Genomic DNA, 18,798 nt, shown 5'->3' on the forward strand with positions numbered 1-18,798 from the left:
GCCTACTATAAAAGCCAATTTGCCGCAAAGAAGGGAAATTATAGGCACCAAAACATACCTTCTTTGCCCCAAATCATGCCTTGGGGCTCACTATCGAGTGCCACCGGACACAGAAATTTACCTTTTTTGCCACAAATTGCAGTTTTTATAATGGATGCAATTTGCAGCACAGAAGGTAAATTCAGCCCCCCCGTGGCACCTGACAAAATATCAAGGTATGCACATATGCAAATTGCAGCATTGCGTACACTGTGCAGTGTTGCGATTTGCATATCTGCATGCTCCAGCGCCCGCTATTCTATTCTATTGGGGGTTAAGCATAAGTAGAGGGAGGTCTTAGGCATTGGTAGAGGGAGATTTTTGGGTTATTTTGTTGTTAATATTTTACTATTAGAATTAAGTAGTAGAGCAGTACCAACTTACCAATATTCTACTAACGGCAATCCCCATAGCCTTTTTTTCCCATGTATGCTATCAAACTGTTCTTGTGTACACGATTATGTATGACAAAATAACACAGCTAAGTTGCACTAAAAATAGTAAATAAGACTACAGCCAGACAAACTTTATTGCATTCCTTCAACAGGCTCCCTTCACAGCTTGACATTGCTTATAAATGAAAGTAAACCCAGCAAGAAAGCATTATGTGGCTCTTCAAAAAGGCTTCATGGATATCAAACCCACACAGGTTTAGTTCTTGCAGCATTATCAAATAATATTTTGGGCATAAACCAATTTTGCCCACATAGTGCATTTGTTTGGGGACAGATGAGAAAGTGTAACAAATAAAAGAAAGTGGGGTTTTGCACACATGAAGAAAAAAAAAAGGTTTTCAAGTAATTTTAGACCAAGTCACCTGAAAATATTAGTGTTGTACAGTAACAGCTAAGTCCATTGAGCGCTTAAAATCTGAAGACCACTGCTGTGACTTGCTGAAGCAGTACAGACCCCCTAGAGCTCAACAATGTGCATTCTGTATTATATATGCAAGATGGAAGGCTTGGCTGACTTAGATACTTTAGTAGAGCTCATGTAATAGTGTGTCCCCATCAGGAAATCCATCTCAAAAGTAAATTGTAAAATAAAATATATCAAATATGTTTCACACATGCAGCTTATGCAGTCATTGGCAGTGGTGTGAACAAATGGAAAAACAAAAACACTCCATCATACAAGCCTTGCATGGTCACCTCCAGGAAACAGATAGTGGACAAGGGAGCAGGAGTTCATGAGTTTAAAGTACATATGTCATTACAGAAACAGAAGTTGCAACTGCTAACCACCTTTCTAAAATCGTTAGTTTACTGCCTGTAATGTTGATCCTCCGCGTATTAATCTTTCCAAGTCACAAGTAAGCAGAAATGGATTAAAGAGACTCTGTAAATAAAAAAAAAAAAGTGCCCCTGGGGTGTTCTTAACTCTTCGAGGGGGAAGACTCTGGATCCGATCAAGGCTTTCCCTGTCCTACTACGTCCCACAGTGGTCTCGCTGTGCCCCTGCAAAACCACAGCCGATAATTTGTTGTGCTGTGGCGCATGCGCGCCTACAATATATACCTTCCCCAGCTCCAGCGCAGTAGCGGCTCCCCAATGGGCTAAGGCAGAAACAGCCGATTCCAATTAGGTCTGCTCTACTGCGCAGGCGACTTTGTGCCTGCGCAGCAGAGAAGACCCAATTGGGATCGGCTATTTCCGCTTTAGCCCGAACCGAAAGCTGCTACTGCGCCGGGAAGGTAAATATTTACATGCCCGCCTTTCGGGGACATCTAGTGCACCCACCGTGGGACGGAGGAAGCCTCGATACAATCCAGATGCTTCCCCCTCCCAAGCTCAGTATCCCCCAGGGGTACTTTTTTAGGTTACAAGTTCTCTTTAAGATGAAATGGGGCCCTAGGCATGATAGCAGTTTTTGGCCACCACAGAGCCAACTGGCTTTTTTTTTTTTTTTTTTAGTACGATTTGTTGTGGGCTAGCAACAGGCCCCTAGACTGTCTCCAGGCGCTAGGCAACTGCCTAGAATTACCTTGTGGATGATCCAGCTTTGCAAGTATGCAGAACAGGTGTTTGGACTTCATTTTGCACATTTTTCCTAGGTAAGCAATTCTGAAAAAGTATAGCCAAAATCAGAAATGCAATAGTACGTAAAAGGGGGAGATTAGCACTGCTAGTATCTACCATGACAGGTGCACTTTAAGATGGTGAACCAAGTGCAGCAGCTTACACCAAATGATTAGCAATGATATTTCACTGTGGTGACCACCAGTCTGAAGAGTAACTGCACCCTCCACACCATCACCTTCCAGAATCTAAGTGGTTAGCATGGGCAAGTCATCTTGTCCTGTAATAACCATGAATATGTGACTACTGTCAACCGTTTAACTAAAACGTGGCAGCATAGGCACTTTTAATGTTAAAGTAAAAGGATCTGCAGTTTAGATCAATTTTAATATAAAGTACATTTTAAAAATAAGCTTTTCAATAGAATATGGCACTTGCAAATTCCATTTTATCAATATGAAATTATTTTTCTTAAAGAAGCGTTTTTAACATAAAAGCTTTACAGATATGTTTGGCTGGAGGGCAATTACAGCAACCGAGTGATAAAGTCATGCTTCCAGAATTGTAACTGAATATTTCCCAGAATTCTTCCTACTTGGCGGTTCCTCTTTTAAAGGTAAACCTGAACTGAGAAAGTACAAAATCTCCAATTTCTGACACACAGCTACCACCATTAGGTTTCAGTTACGCTACCTACTCTTAGCACACTGTAGTCCTGGATAGCTATTCCTACTCCTCTCAGTGCTTTGGGAAATTATATATAATATGGGGAGACATGTCACAGCTGGCACCTACCGGTAATGCCTGTATATTGGCTGTGAGTAGGTTCTTTTTTTCACTTGCACAAGAGTGAGTTAAAGATTTTTTTTTTTCGTTTCTGATACAGTGGTAAAAAATTATGACTAGTTTTGACCAGAAACATCCCAAAAAATGAAAATTTCCACTGATGCAGTAAAGATTGGGTGGGAATTAAAGGCACTAAAGTGAGGAAATTTACTTCAACTTAGAACCAAGAAAAGAGAAGGCTGTGGATAGTATAGAGCCTTCATGTTCCTCCACTGTACACAGGTAAAACTGATCTGCTGGGTCGACCAGCTGTTCAGAACTACTGTCCCCGAGTAGTTCCAAAGATAAGTGAATCGAGACCAGATTCGCACACGTGCAGTAGCCATGCACATGTCCTCGGAACTACTTGGGGCAACAAACAGCTGTATAGAGCAATTCTGACAAACAGCTTTACTGATAGTGTTGGAACTGGATGACTCTATACCAGGGTTTCCCAACTTAGTCCTCAAGTATCCACAACATATTTTTGGGAAATCTTTAGAGGCAGTTAATGAGCTCAGCTGTGGCACTAATTACCTCACCAGAGAATATTAGTGGTTTTCTACAAAACATGCACTGTTGGGGGTACTTGAGGACTGAGTTCTTTTGAAGTATCAAACCTGAAACAAATTTCTCACTTCAGGTTTAATTTAATTCCAGCCAAAGCTTATAGTTGCTGGTTAATTTACCAGCTGAAGATTAATTATGTAGCAGCTACAAAGTCCGACTCAATTTCAAGGCAGTAGAAACTTTAATGGTATGAACATGTTGACTAATGTGAAACAGGTTGTTATTGTAGTTTGTGTTTTCGACTGGCAGGGGTTCCCTCAGTTCTTATCCTGGCTATAAATGGAACCCAGGGTTGTCAGTAGGAGAACACATGAGGTACAGCATATTTACTTCATAGTCATTTTCTGATTTTCTATTATGATTAAAGGATATGCAAAAACAGATTTTTCCAAAGTAAAACTGTCCCGGCGTGAGCAAGAGCCACTGCAGAGATGTCCCCACCTCTCACCACTGAGCTGCATGCTGCCATCCAACTTCCTGACACTTCTGCCTTTACATTCGGGGATTTGGGTGTGAAGGTGGAAGTGTTGCTAGAAAGCAGCGCAGAGAGTAGAGGAGCAGTTCCTCTTTTCATGCTCATCACCAATTATAATCATTGAGTGCCAGCATCCTCCTTCATCCCCACAATATATAAATATAAGCATAAACTACCTTTCTCTTCCACAGCCGACCACTAATGCACAGTCCTCCACTCACCCCAAGCAGTCCTTCACATTCCCAAGTTCAAGTTAGTGGAGGGGTTAGATCTATGCATACAGAAGTCTGTACACAGATATGGCACCTGAGGGCATATCATTATGTTACACTGTATTTTCTTTATGGACACAGCACCTGGAAAAAACCAGTGCATGGAGGGATGTCTAGCCTCAGGGTATACTGGGCACCATGTATTTCTAACAGGCTGAAGGGTGGAGTAATCGTTTATGGATAAATTATGGAGGAAGGGGAGAATCTGAGGCCACTTGGTATTTTCATGGAGAGTGCAAGATCACTTCAAAGCACATGGAAGAAACACTAAATTGCCATGGCTGAATTGGTTCTACAAAAAAACAAATTACCTTCAAACTTCTAGTTAAGTCTAAGGATTTGAAATCCTGCACTATTGTTCAAATCAGAGACTCACTAGCTATATAACTTTACACATTGGGGCCACTTACAATATTCCACTCCAATATAAAAACTTTTGAATGGTGTCCAACTTCATATTGTAATTTTGCAATCATTTTGAATATTACTATCCACTATGCATAACCAAATGAGATACGGAGTGACGAAGCTGAAATTCCTTTAACAAAAATGATCTCTGGAAAAAAAAAGTCTGTGGGAATACAATTTTATTGTCAATCCACGGATGCATCCAAACTATGGGGTTGCACACACACGGAAAAAAAAAAAAAAAAAAATCTGATCAGGTTAGCACATCTATTACCTGAGCTCTATTTTACATGACTTGAATAATCTCAACTGGTGTAATGTCTTCCTTGTTGAAAGCCAGACTGGTTATATTGATACCCTCCATGTTGAAAGTGCTGTTCAAATTGACCACCTTGGTTATAGGTTTGTGCACCACGTCCACCCCATCCTCCACCTTGTCCTCCTCTTCCACCACGTCCACCTCTGCCTCCTCTTCCTCCTCCACGGCCTCCACCCCTGTCATTGTGATGGCCACCATCTTGAAATCTGTTTTCTTGTTGATATCCTCCACCCTGGTATCCACCACCAGAGTAGGATGAACCTTGATAGTTTCCATATCCTCCTCCTCCTCCTCCCCCCTGGTATCCACCTCCGCCTCCCTGATACCCACCACTTTGGTACCCTCCTCCACCACTTTGATAGCCCCCACTTTGATATCCAGAATCTCTAAAACCTCCATCTTGATAATGTCCACCAGAACCACTGCCACCACCATCTGTCCATCCGCCTTGAATTTTGTTTCCTCTACCACCTCTGTTTGCTTGATCATAGCTTCCGCGTCCTCGACCACCGCCACCTTGTTCATAGCTGCCTCTGCTACCACCATGTTCATAGCTGCCTCTGCCATGTTCATAACCACCACGACCACCGCCATGTTCATAACCACCACGGCCACCACCATGTTCATAGCCACCACGGCCACCACTTTGGTCATAGCCCCCTCGACCACTGTAGGACTGCTCATATCCACCTCTTCCTCCACCTCTGCCACCACCTTGTGGTGGGCCATCTTGTCTTTTCTGCCAAGGAGGCATTTCTGGAGGAGGAGGTTCAATTTCATTGGGTCTACCACCTCGGTCAGGAACTCTTCCCATCAACACCTGTAAAGAAGAAAAAAAAACAAAAAATGTAATGTACGTAAACTTTGAAGTTAAAAATATTTTCAAACAGGAAAAGACTCAAAACACACACACAAAAACAAATGCATTTCTTTATGTACAATTCGGAAGAAAATTGTCCATCCAACTCCCAATACAAAGTGAAATATAGGAGTCTGCACTGCAAGAAACAATCTGTGAAAGGCTTATTGACAAGACAAGGTACTATTTTTGCATGGCTATTTGTATTTAAAGCAGAACTACAATCTCACATAACATACAATACAAAAAATACTGCCTCCTGACTTCTCATTGATTATATAGTTATTAATGTGCTCTTACTTTAAAGTAGTGCCATCTTACAAGACTGTATTATCTGTTAAGTGCTGCAGAAAATGTAAGCTTTATATAAATAGTCCCTTTCTGGTTAGCTAGTGTGAAAGAACAACAACAATAATAATATGGTATTAGCCACTTCACTATATAAGCACCATACTTCTACATGTAGACTCCAAAGCTTTTTAACTTTGCCTTGCACACTGAAGCCCTCTCAAGCCTTATCTATTATATTCTGAGATAAAAGTACAATCAGGGTCCCTGGAGAGCTAACTGCAGCTAAGTACTTCCTGAACTATTGTCCAGCAAGTAAAGAAGAGGCAACGGTGACAGGAGGGAGCCATATCCCCCTTTTCCAGTTCTTGGTTAGTTTGCCTGGAATTCTACTTGATACAAGTGACAAGTATTATATTAACTAAAAGAAAATGGTCACTCTGCTCTTCAGATTTTAATTGCAGAGTCAATCATAACACATGCACACATGTGGCAGCATCTATCTAAATACAGGAAACCATGTCACAGCAGTATCTGTGTCCAGAGAGAGAATCTAATTAAATTCCCAATTCAGCAGCTGAGAATATCATTATGAGACAAAAAATTCAATTTACACACAAAATGACTATCGTAAGGATGCCATTTCAGAAGGAAAATGATGCTAGTCATTCTTCCACTTCTTACATATAAGTTAGGCAGAAATAAATACAATATTTTACAAAGAATGACGTTGAAGGAGAAAAGGGAAGAGAAGCAGAGGATGAACAGGGGGAGAGGACAGCAGGAATTCAAAAATGGAGACATAATTTCAGCATATGCTCCGACGTGGGAACATGTTGAAATTCACAGCATCATTTAATCCTGGGGGTGAGTTGCATTGAGAAGATAAATCCAGCGACATTCCCGCTGAAGCAGAACCCTATCTGGTCACCTCCACTAATGTCAGGATGCATCATGTCCAAAACAGCAAAGTGTATAGACTTAAAATTACCTGCATAGGCCATGTGAATACACTGAGCCACTGCCGAATGATGTTCTATGTTTTTAATGTCATTAATTTGCTCCGTTTTTTTTTTTAAACTATGCTTGGTTATACCAACGTAAAAACTATTGTATGAGCAGAGCATGATATATACAACCATAAGAGGATCGCAATTAACTTTCGGACATTATCCACTCCCACCCCTCCATCCTTTCAGAACCTGTATAAACCAAAACCAATTCCATTTGTACTTGGTGAAATAAATGATTCTGATCCTGAATTACTGTAATGCGTACAATGTTGATGCCATTCATTAAGGAGTGTAAAGAATTTGCCATCCATCTGCATTGGGCACAATCCCCACACGTACATGTTCTCTTAAAACGACAATGTTTAGTTGCCTGACCAAGTGACCAGGCACTAAACTCTCTCTAAGGGTATCAATTTTTTTTCTTGCGTATATGATTATAGGGGGGGTTGTTCACATGACAAAGTTGGCAAGGATGCAGTCACATTGCAGGACGTGACAGTGCATTGTTTTGTCTCCCTTAACTTCTCATGTACTACTCTGAAATTTGTAATGAACATATCCTTGCATGTTTGTTCAGCTGTACCAGCAGTGCTGTAGATTTAGCTTTATTGTATGCTTTTGCAAGGTTCTCTCTCTAAATATACTTGTCTAAGGTTATCCGCATGTGACTGGCATATCTCATCACTCAAACAACTCCTGCACTCTTTCACAGTATGCAGCGGATGAAGCGATCAGTGTGAAACAGGGCACTGGTTGCAGTAGCCATCCTAAAGAAGTATTGAGATGTCCCAGTCATCAATTTCAATATCAAAGAAATCTATTTATCTGGTGTCATTTGTAAGTGTAAATTTTCAAATTGTAAGAATCATTAAGGGTACCCATGTAACCCTCCACCCTCTACTGCAGCAGGGCAAAGTGTCACTAGAGGACCCATCCCTGGAATGTCGCCTGAAGGATCGAGACCAGACCCCTTTGGGTGACAACTGCTGTGTGTGAAGCCCATAACAATGTCAAAGAAGATATACTGTAAAATATAAAATGTTCTTCCAACTTAATATGCGATCCAATGAAATTCATAGAGGTTGCCTTTAAAGAACCCGCCCCAAACCAGTATTTCAGGTTTTGATGAATTTGGAAGAGCAAAACTAAACAGTAGCAGGTCTCTCAGTGACAGCAGTGTCTCTTGCTGCTCCACCCCTACAGACGTTTCACATCAACATGAGAAGTTCTCTCAGATGACGGTTGTTTACTATATCTATGAGACTGCAGCAGCCAGTGCAAACACACTACATAAGAAATCTTAACATGACAACACAATCATCTTCTGCTCTCAAGGTTAAACGCCCTATCCTTTGCACAGTTATTTCGAGTGACTCTCCCCAGAATCACAGTAGTCAGTAAGCTGAGTCTGCTGTCAGCTATTACGTAATATAACTGTATTTGGAAAGTGTCCATTGCAAGTTTCGTAAAACACCTGTTCACTAACCTTGTTAATGGCACAAGCAGTCTTCTCCCGGATAGATCCACTGCTAGTCCTCAGAATTTTTGAAAGGTCATGCCGCGCTGCCAGGAGGTGAGCCACAGAAGTGGAACTTCTGGTCGCTAAGGCCGCACGCTTTGGCTGGTAAACTTTGGCCAGTTTGTCAGAGTGACTCTGTTCAAACGAGAAATACCAAAGCATTAAATAACAAAAATCCTTAATAATGAAAGGCCATAAAATGTAATTATATACAGGTCCTTCTCAAAAAATTAGCATATTGTGATAAAGTTCATTATTTTCTGTAATGTACTGATTAACATTAGACTTTCATATATTTTAGATTCATTACACACAACTGAAGTAGTTCAAGCCTTTTATTGTTTTAATATTGATGATTTTGGCATACAGCTCATGAAAATCCAAAACTCCTATCTCAAAAAATTAGCATATCATGAAAAGGTTCTCTAAACAAGCGATTAACCTAATCATCTGAATCAACTAATTAACTCTAAACACCTTCAAAAGATTCCAGAGGCTTTTAAAAACTCCCAGCCTGGTTCATTACTCAAAACCGCAATCATGGGTATGACTGCTGACCTGACTGCTGTCCAGAAGGCCATAATTGACACTCAAGCAAGAGGGTAAGACACAGAAAGAAATTTCTGAACGTATTGGCTGTTCCAAGAGTGCTGTATCAAGGCACCTCAGTGGGAAGTCTGTGGGAAGGAAAAAATGTGGCAGAAAACTGCACAACGAGAAGAGGTGACCAGACCCTGAGGAAGATTGTGGAGAAGGACCGATTCCAGATCTTGGGGGACCTGCGGAAGCAGTGGACTGAGTCTGGAGTAGAAACATCCAGAGCCACCGTGTACAGGCGTGTGCAGGAAATGGGCTACAGGTGCCGCATTCCCCAGGTCAAGCCATTTTTGAACCAGAAACAGCGGCAGAAGCGCCTGGCCTGGGCTACAGAGAAGCAGCACTGGACTGTTGCTCACTGGTCCAAAGTACTTTTTTCGGATGAAAGCAACTTTTGCATGTCATTCGGAAAGTCTGGAATCTGGAGGAAGACTGGGGAGAGGGAATGCCAAAATGCCTGAAGTCCAGTGTCAAGTACCCACAGTCAGTGATGGTCTGCGGTGTCATGTCAGCTGCTGGTGTTGGTGCACTGTGTTTTATCAAGGGTAGGGTCAATGCAGCCAGCTATCAGGAGATTTTGGAGCACTTTATGCTTCCATCTGCTGAAAAGCTTTATAGAGATAAAGATTTCATTTTTCAGCACGACCTGGCACCTGCTCACAGTGCCAAATCCACTGGTAAATGGTTTACTAACCATGGTATTACTGTGCTCAATTGGCCTGCCAACTCTCCTGACCTGAACCCGATAGAGAATCTGTGGGATATTGTGAAGAGAAAGTTGAGAGACGCAAGACCCAACACTCTGGATGAGCTTAAGGCCGCTATCAAAGCATCCTGGGCCTCTATAACACCTGAGCAGTGCCACAGGCTGATTGCCTCCATGCCACGTCGCATTGAAGCAGTCCTTTCTGCAAAAGGATTCCCGACCAAATATTGAGTGCATAACTGAACATAATTATTTGAAGGTTGACGTTTTTGTTTTAAAAATATTTTTCTTTTATTGGTCGGATGAAATATGCTAATTTTTTGAGATAGGAATTTTGGGTTTTCATTAGCTGTATGCCAAAATCATCAATATTAAAACAATAAAAGGCTTGAAATAATTCAGTTGTGTGGAATGAATCTAAAATATATGAAAGTCTAATGTTTATCAGTACATTACAGAAAATGAACTTTATCACAATATGCTAATTTTTTAAGAAGGACCTGTAGATGCCAGAAAGCCTTCTGATCCTCAAGTCTACGTTAAGCACAGTGACTTTTATGATGAAACACAACTATAAAGGGCCCATACACTTTCTGATTCTTGGCAGATTTGATCACACTCACCGATCCAGTTTAATACAAATCAATGTCCCAACTTGCTGGCTTAGTCGATAAATTGGTTGATTGTGTCCAAAAGTCAATCAATTGGAAAATATTAATCAGCGTCAGGTAAGGAGTGGTGGTAGAGCAATGGCCCATATCTTAACACTGCAATGAGCAGAGCAATGCAGCAGCGCAATATACATTTTTTATAGATTTCAGCCTGGAATCTTCTGTCTAGGGGGTGGAAAGATTTGATCCCTCTCTGATCAAATTCTGAACTGTGAGAGATCAATGTTTTGGCCACATCTGGGATGGGTACTTTTACAGCTGTACATTACTGCAGTCCAAATGCATAAACTGATGCATTTGTCTTCGGACGAAAAAGAATCTTTCAATACAACACTGCCCTCTAGAGGCTTCAATTAACTTCTACTATTTTACATTACACTGAAGACAAATCATTGTACAACTGTCACATCAACAAAGGAAAAGTAACTGTTAGGGACATATTACTTATTTAGTAATGTTGCTTACTGCTACTTATTAAGTAAGTGAATAAACAGCATTAAAATGTAAAATATATGCCAACACTGCGCAAATACTGTACTTTAACATTACCTTCCATTCAACTTTAAAGGAATACTGTAAGAGGTCGGGGGAAAATGAGTTGAACTTACCCGGGGCTTCTAATGGTCCCCCGCAGACATCCTGTGCCCGCGCAGCCACTCAATGATGCTCCGGTCCCGCCTCCAGTTCACTTCTGGAATTTCAGACTTTAAAGTCTGAAAACTACTGCGCCTGCGTTGCCGTGTCCTCGCTCCCGCTGATGTCACCAGGAGCGTACTGCGCAGATACAGACCATACTGGACTTGTGCTATACACTTCTGGTGATATCAGTGGGAGCGAGGACACGGAGACGCAGAGGTTTTCAGACTTTAAAGTCTGAAATTCCAGCAGTGAACCAGAGGCGGGGCTGGAGCACAGGATGTCTGCGGGGGATCATTAGAAGCCCCAGGTAAGTTCAACTCATTTTTCCCCCGACCCCTTACAGTATTCCTTTAAGCTAAACATTTCTAAAACAGAAACATTCTAAAACAGATACATTTTGCCACTGTATCTCCTGAATTTCCCAAACCAGTTGAAGTATAAGAACACACATACCATCAGCATCACCCTTCAGGATCGAGCTCGATCTTGGGGGCAGTGCTGCAGGAAACTATAACCATACAGGCACATTGCTCTGCTATAGCTATTGGTATGGGGAAGAGGACATACGACTGTGCAGGTTATGGTGGATGGGGTCAATGTCAGTTGAGGATCCGGCACAGCTGATCATTAAAGTTAGAGGACACATGTACACATGTGGATTAGTATTAGCTTATGTAGCTTTATGCTGGGCATTCATGGCTCGATTTTGCCGCTCGATTCTCCCGCTCAATCGATTCCAGGCTCGATTCCGCAGGTGATTCTCTTATCTTCTGCTCGTTTTTCTTATCTTTTTGCATTGTCCTCAATTTGGAATCGAGCAGCGAAAATATGGCTCAGAATCAAGCCCAGCATTAGACTTAGAAGTAGAGACAAGGAAAAAGCAGCATGACAAACATTTGATCTTTTCTTCACATTAATAAAGCACTTAACAGTTGACCATTTCTACATGAAGATGGAGAGAGAACCCCCCCCCCTGGTTGCTCAGTGACACATTTAGAATTAAGGAATTACAAGATTTGTTATCTTGCAACTCCAATAAAGCCAATAGTCTATTAATGCACAAGTATTTACGTAATCCCCAGAGACCTGATCTGCAAACTTGGCTCTCCAGCTGTTAAGGAACTATAAGTCCCACGATGCAATGCAGTAGTCTGACAACCACAGTCATGATTCATAAAGGCAAACGTATTGTGGGACTTGTAGTTCCTTAACAGCTGGAGAGCCAAGTTTGCAGATCACTGCCCCAGAGATATAAACAGTGTCAGCGGGAAATACTTTGACAATGTCTGATGATCTATGTGGACAACTGGAGCATGAAGAAATGAACATTGGTTTAAAGGAACACATTGCATACAGCAAGTCTGAAGAAGGCTCATTAGCCAAAAGAGGTAGTAAAAGTATCAATGAATAAAATTGCTTATTTTTTTTCTATATTACTTTGTAAATTATGTAGTCTGTTTGTCCACTGTACTGTTCTGCAACCCCAATTTACATTCTGAAATTGATCACAGGTGGCAACATATTTAGTTCCGTCAGGTGCAGCTCTGCAGAATACATTTCTAATTCTGTAACCAGGAAAATTACCATAAAAGTGGATATCTTGAATAATTTACTGAAGTCTATGTCACTACAGTGACTCCCAATTATTGGTATTATCCATATTCAAAACCTCCTGATTAAAATAAAAACAGACTTTTTTATTCTCATAACTCTTGAGTTTTCTGTCTGATCACATTTTTAGTTAGCCTTGATGAAAATAATCTATAAAATATAACATTACACTCCGAAGCGCTGACATCTGTATGAAATGTGCGTTTTACAACGGGGTTGATGTACTAACTGCTGGTAATATTATCGTTACTACCGCCAGCAGTAGCGTAATGCGCAATACCGTAGCAATGCTCCAGTTAATCAAGTCACACTAATAGCATAATGTATGGTACACTGCTGGCGGTGGTAACAGTAGTAAAACTTGCGGTTAGTGCGTCAACTTTATTATGTCTAACTGGAAATCACAACTGTTAGATTTTTTTTTTAATCCCCTGGTTGTTTACGTTTACCCCAAACCCTCAATGTGTCCATGGGAGTCCCATAAGCACTAAGCGTGGCCATGCGTTGTGACTAGGGCCAACTGAGCATCGATGAGTGACGTTGCAGAGTAGCCAGGTGTGTGGAACAAAGCTTTTGGGTAGTTATCAGGCGAATCAATCCACCAGGCTCATCGCTGACAGAGCTGCCGGGTGGCATCAGGGGCTGCTGTACTCATGCTAGATTCTCATCAGAGGCAGTGAATATCAGTTGCCTTGGCCAATTTTCATCTAGCTGTTGTGCAAGACTTTACAAAGAACTAAAGAATATCAAATAATCAAGGTAAATAGTTGTGCCTGGATAAAAAACAAAAACAAAACTTTCAACACAAAAATTTAAAGGAAAACTGAAGCGAGAGATACAGTGCATACTAGTGTTTAAAGGAATACTATCAAACTTCATCAATTTCTGGCAGTAGCATAAATCAAAATTGCAACAATAGTCTGAGCAAACACAGCATATCTTTTTGCTGTGCAGTGTTTTTTTTTAAATTTATTTTATCTTATAGAGTGCGTCCCCTGAAAAACTGACGGCGTCGGGGAATGGGGCAGCTCATTATATGAGAGGGGATTCCCATATTACAGTGTAGCAGTGGATTTCAGCTTTCCCCACATTAGAGCGCATTATTCAGCGCATGACCCGCCTAAGCAGCCTGCTATGAGGAGCGAGAGACAACCGCTCTCGCTCCTACTCTGCCCAGCCAATCCGCCCCAGGAGACTTCCGTGTACCGGGCTGCCGCCGCATCATCATTATTTGCTACGCAACGGCAAACACATTAGCCGATGATGCGGCGGCAGCCTGGTACACTGAAGTCTCCTGAGGCGGATAGGCTGGGCAGAGTAGGAGCGAGAGCGGTTGTCTCTCGCTCCTCATAGCAGGCTGCTTAGGCGGGTCATGCGCTGAATAATGCGCTCTAATGTGGAGAAAGCTGAAATCCACTGCTACACTGTAATATGGGCATCCCCTCTCATATAATGAGCTGCCCCATTCCCCGACGCCGTCAGTTTTTCAGGGGACGCACTCTATAAGGTAAAAAATAAAAAAAAAGACAATGCACAGCAAAGATATGCTGTGTTTGCTCAGACTATTGTTGCAATTTTGATTTATGCTACTGCCAGAAATTGATAAAGTTTGATAGTATTCCTTTAAGCAAAGTTCTTGGGCCCAAATGTGGGGATCTTGGCCTATACACGAGTCCCTACTGAGCGGTGACTGCTGTGGTTAAAGTTGTGTATGTTTATTCAGCTGGTGGGCAGAACACTGGAGGGATCAGGCCTCAGCTATACATGCTGCCCTGCCTCTAGCAGGGGGGTGATGGATACCACCCACATGACAGTTAACCACAGCTAGCTGGCTGGAGTGAGTGATTGTGTGTGTACAGTATATGTAGGCTGCCATATTTATTTCCTTTTAAGCAAAACCAGTTGCCTGGCTATCCTGATGATCCTCTGATTCTTTTAGCCATAGGCCCCGAACAAGCATGCAGCAGGGGGGGGGAGGACATTATTGTCAGATCTGACATGATTAGCTGCATGCCAAATCGACCAGCGGGGCTGCCAGGCAACTGGTACTGCTTAACCTCCTTGGCGGTAATCCCGAGCTGAGCTCGGGGTATGCCGCCGGAGGTCGCCGCTCAGGCCCTGCTGGGCCGATTTACGTTCTGAAAAAAGCAGCACACGCAGCCGGCACTTTGCCAGCCGCGTGTGCTGCCCGATCGCCGCCGCTCCGCGGCGATCCGCCGCGTGCAGCGGCGAAAGAGGGTCCCCCCAGCCGCCCGAGCCCAGCGCAGCCGGAACAAACAGTTCCGGCCGGCGCTAGGGGCTGGATCGGGCGGCTCTGACGTCAGGACGTCGACTGACGTCCATGACGTCACTCCGCTCGTCGCCATGGCGACGAGGAAAGCGAAACAAGATAGGCCGCTCATTGCGGCCTATCTTGTTACTTTCGATTGCCGAAGGCGATCGAAAGTACGCTTCCGGAGCGCCCTCTAGTGGGCTTTCATGCAGCCAACTTTCAGTTGGCTGCATGAAATATTTTTTTTTTAATTAAAAAAAAACCACATTGCAGCCTCCCTGGCAAAATAAATAAACCGCCAGGGAGGTTAAAGGATAACTGAAGTTAAATAAAACAAAATAAAAAATATGGAGGCTGCCATATGTATTTCCTTTTATACAATACCAGTTGCCTGGCAGTCCTGCTCATCTATTAGGGAGCAGTAGTGTCTGAATAATGCCAGAAACAATGTTTCAGAACTGACAAATTGTCAGAAACACCTGATCTGCTGCAATGCTTATTCAGGGTTTATGGCTAAAAGAATTAGAGCAGGATAGCCAGCCAACTGGTATTGCTTAAAAGAAAATAAATATGGCAGCCTCCACATCCCTCTTGCTTCAGTTGACCTTTAAAAGGAAATAAATATGGCAGCCTCCATAGCATACCTATGAATATGCCGCTGGGAGATTTGGGTGCAGGATAAAGCCGATATACGGCTTATCCTACTCCTGCAGTTGAGAATTCAGCAGCATCTGTAGCCCCTTCAAGATCATTATTTGCAAAACAGACTTCTGAAGCTTTCCAACTGAAAAAATGAACTTGGACATAAACATCCCTTTGTAATGCAGGAGTACTCTGAAAATCATGGGATTCTGTTTCTCTGCACAAACACACAGATAATCAGGGGCTATTTCATTACTAGGCTACTGAAGAACGATCCAAACACCACTCCATCTCTCCTTGAGACGCATCCTTTACCTTTGCTCGATCTGACCAACCAAATGACTGGACAGTCACATCCAAACGTTTAATTAACATTTTCCTCCGCACCTCATATTCATTAGTTATGGCTTGATTGATACCTTCAATTTTCTCCTAGGAAAAAAAAAATAATCATCTTATAAAACACCACAGCCTAACTACAGTATGAATGCATAAAATTACAGCAGAAACACATACTTTGCAGTGACTAAATAAAGCATCTTTCATCCATGTTTTGCAGTTATTACATTTACTGTTAGCGATTCATACAAAATATCAGAACGCATATGTACTTTTTTTTTTTTGCAAGTACAAAAAACAGTTTTAACAGAGCTAAACCCAAGGCTAGAACTGTGCAAAACAAATTCACCTTGACAATATGCTTGTGGGCAAGAAAGAGACATCTTATATAATTTAAAATCCCCCACCCGCAGACGTTACTATTCAGGCTTCCGATGAAGCATGAAAATATAACTGGAAAAGGCACCCTTAGAGGCATTCACTTTGCAGCGGGAAATGACACAAATGAACTATAGAAAGTTTACACAGTAAAAATAAAAGAACCCAACAGGCAGAGCAAACTTTCTCAGCGAATAACAGACGCAGAACGCACTTCAGTCACTGGACATCAGTAGACAAGTAGAACGGCTATGTAATAATTCAGGTATCTTCAAAGGACAACTTCTCCTTTGAAAATACAGTTCAGTATTTTTTTTTTTTTTTTTTTAACATGTAAGAACATTATTTTAAAGTGACTCAACTTAGGCCTTGTTCACATTACACGCTTTGCCATCTGTATTTCGGCAACGCGTATCGGAGGCAGACACACACGAACATCACAAGTGCAAAGACTACACTGTCTGATTCTCACACTGCATGCGTTCAGTACCAGTACGCATTTTTCAGCAAAACGCGCAGCTGACCCATTCACTACAAGTTAATGACTCCCACTGATTGCAGTGAATGGGATGAGCCACGCAACGCATGTAAAACGCACAGGGTGTGCGATCGTACGCGTTGCGTTCCGATATCACGGCCATCTGTGTGTGATAATGTTAACGACGCCTTAAAGGACTTACAAGGCCAAATTATTAAAAAAAAGTTAAGTGAAGTACCTGCAACTCTTTAAAAAGACACTGAGGACGCCATCCGTGTCATTCTGCCGGGTCCCCACCGCTCAATAGACCCCGCCGGCCTGTCACGACCGCAGGGCCCGGGCTCTCCTGCCTCTGCCAATATGGCGGCCGGAGCTGGCCGCGGATGCGCAGTCAGCACCTGCCGCGAGTGCGGCTGCGCAGCTCTAGGGCCAACCCCCCGATCCACGCTACAGTGTATCTACTGTAGCGTGGATCGGGGGGTTGGCCCTAGAGCTGCGCAGCCGCACTAGCGGCAGGTGCGGACTGCGCAGCCGCGGCCAGCTCGGCAGAGGCAGGAGAGCCCGACCCGGGCCCTGCGCTCGTGACAGGCCGGGGGGGGGGGACCCGGCGGAATGACACGGAGGGCGTGGATGGCGTCCTCCGTGTCTTTTAAAGAGATGCAGGTACTTACCTAATGTCAGTAACAAAATAATAAAAAGTTAGATACTTGCCTCAGTTGGGGAAGCCTGCCTACCTAATTCCCTCCTGTGTTGCTCCCCTCTAAACAATGTCAAAGATTGCTCAGTGTACAAGCAAAGGTGCACAAACTGCCCACTCCTGCACAGTAGCATAGAGCTGCTCATACACGGCTTTTTTTTTTTTCACCGAACGAGTGGTTTCGTGCTACTGAGCAGGCCTTCTGTGCGCCTGGCTCGTTTACAAAGGGGTGCACCATGAAGAGGGTTCTGGCCGGCAGCAGAGGGGTCACGGAGGATCAGAGACGCTCTACTGATGTAAATATGCAATTTTCTTTTTTTATAGTTACAAGTGTACTTTTTGTTTTGCAAAGCCATTGTACCTTTTCCACCAGTTTACAGATCTACGGTGACCCACATCTGCTTGCTCAGGGAACATGAGGGCAAGAACGTTTTTTCAGCTAAAGCCATTCCCGACTGCGTGACTGCCTATCATGGCTTCAGAATGGCCAGGAAGAAGGGCGTTTGTAGCGATGCATTAGTGCAACACATATCTTTTTAAATTTGCAAAAACTGCAACAAATTGCATACAATTTTTTTTAGTTAAAATATATTATAGTTCATATAAAACAATGCATCTCCTTCAAACATAAGATATCAGCTACGGCCAACTGCAACCCCCTCGAAAAAAAATCTAGCTCTAGCAAGCCCAATACAGCAGCTGAGATTAGATTAGGGAACAGTGCTAAGTGGGGACAGTACTGTGGACAAGGTGTGGCTGGCTGGTAATTGTTGTGGAGGATGAGTGAGACCAGTGATAGTTCCCCAGTGGGAATTTTTTGACTCTACCTCTATGGACTGTGTTTAAGTCCAGCAGCACAGAAGTACTGTTGGAACTCCTTACCACTAAAGAAACAATAACAAGCTAATGCAATGATTGAAGGAAGGCCCGAAAGTACTGGTATTATCACAACCAGTGCACTCCCCAATTGCTATGTTATGGCTCTAGCCCTCTCTACAACTATGTTTCGTACATCTACAAATCATTATTTACATAGACCACCCATGCACACTTTGCTTGCATAAAATAATCTCATAACCTGGAACAACTCAAAATGTATACAGGTTTCCTATACCTCCCCCCCCCCCCCCCCCCTTAAATACCAGCTGCTAAAGCCAATACCT

General features: G+C 42.7%; 1 protein-coding gene across 1 annotated transcript in view; it reads right to left on the reverse strand.

Annotated features, from left to right (window-relative positions):
* Positions 1 to 550: 550 nt before the first annotated feature.
* Positions 551 to 18,798, reverse strand: part of FAM98A (family with sequence similarity 98 member A) — a 52,340-nt gene continuing 34,092 nt past the window's right edge. The window contains exons 6-8 of the mRNA XM_068232120.1: positions 16,059 to 16,175; positions 8,573 to 8,740; positions 551 to 5,746 (exon numbers count right to left, since the gene is read on the reverse strand). Of these exons, the coding sequence (XP_068088221.1) occupies positions 4,913 to 5,746; positions 8,573 to 8,740; positions 16,059 to 16,175 (1,119 nt within the window). The 3' untranslated portion in view covers positions 551 to 4,912. The remainder of the gene's footprint in view (positions 5,747 to 8,572; positions 8,741 to 16,058; positions 16,176 to 18,798) is intronic.

This window comes from Hyperolius riggenbachi, chromosome 4, assembly GCF_040937935.1.
Source record: "Hyperolius riggenbachi isolate aHypRig1 chromosome 4, aHypRig1.pri, whole genome shotgun sequence".
NCBI lineage: Eukaryota > Metazoa > Chordata > Amphibia > Anura > Hyperoliidae > Hyperolius > Hyperolius riggenbachi.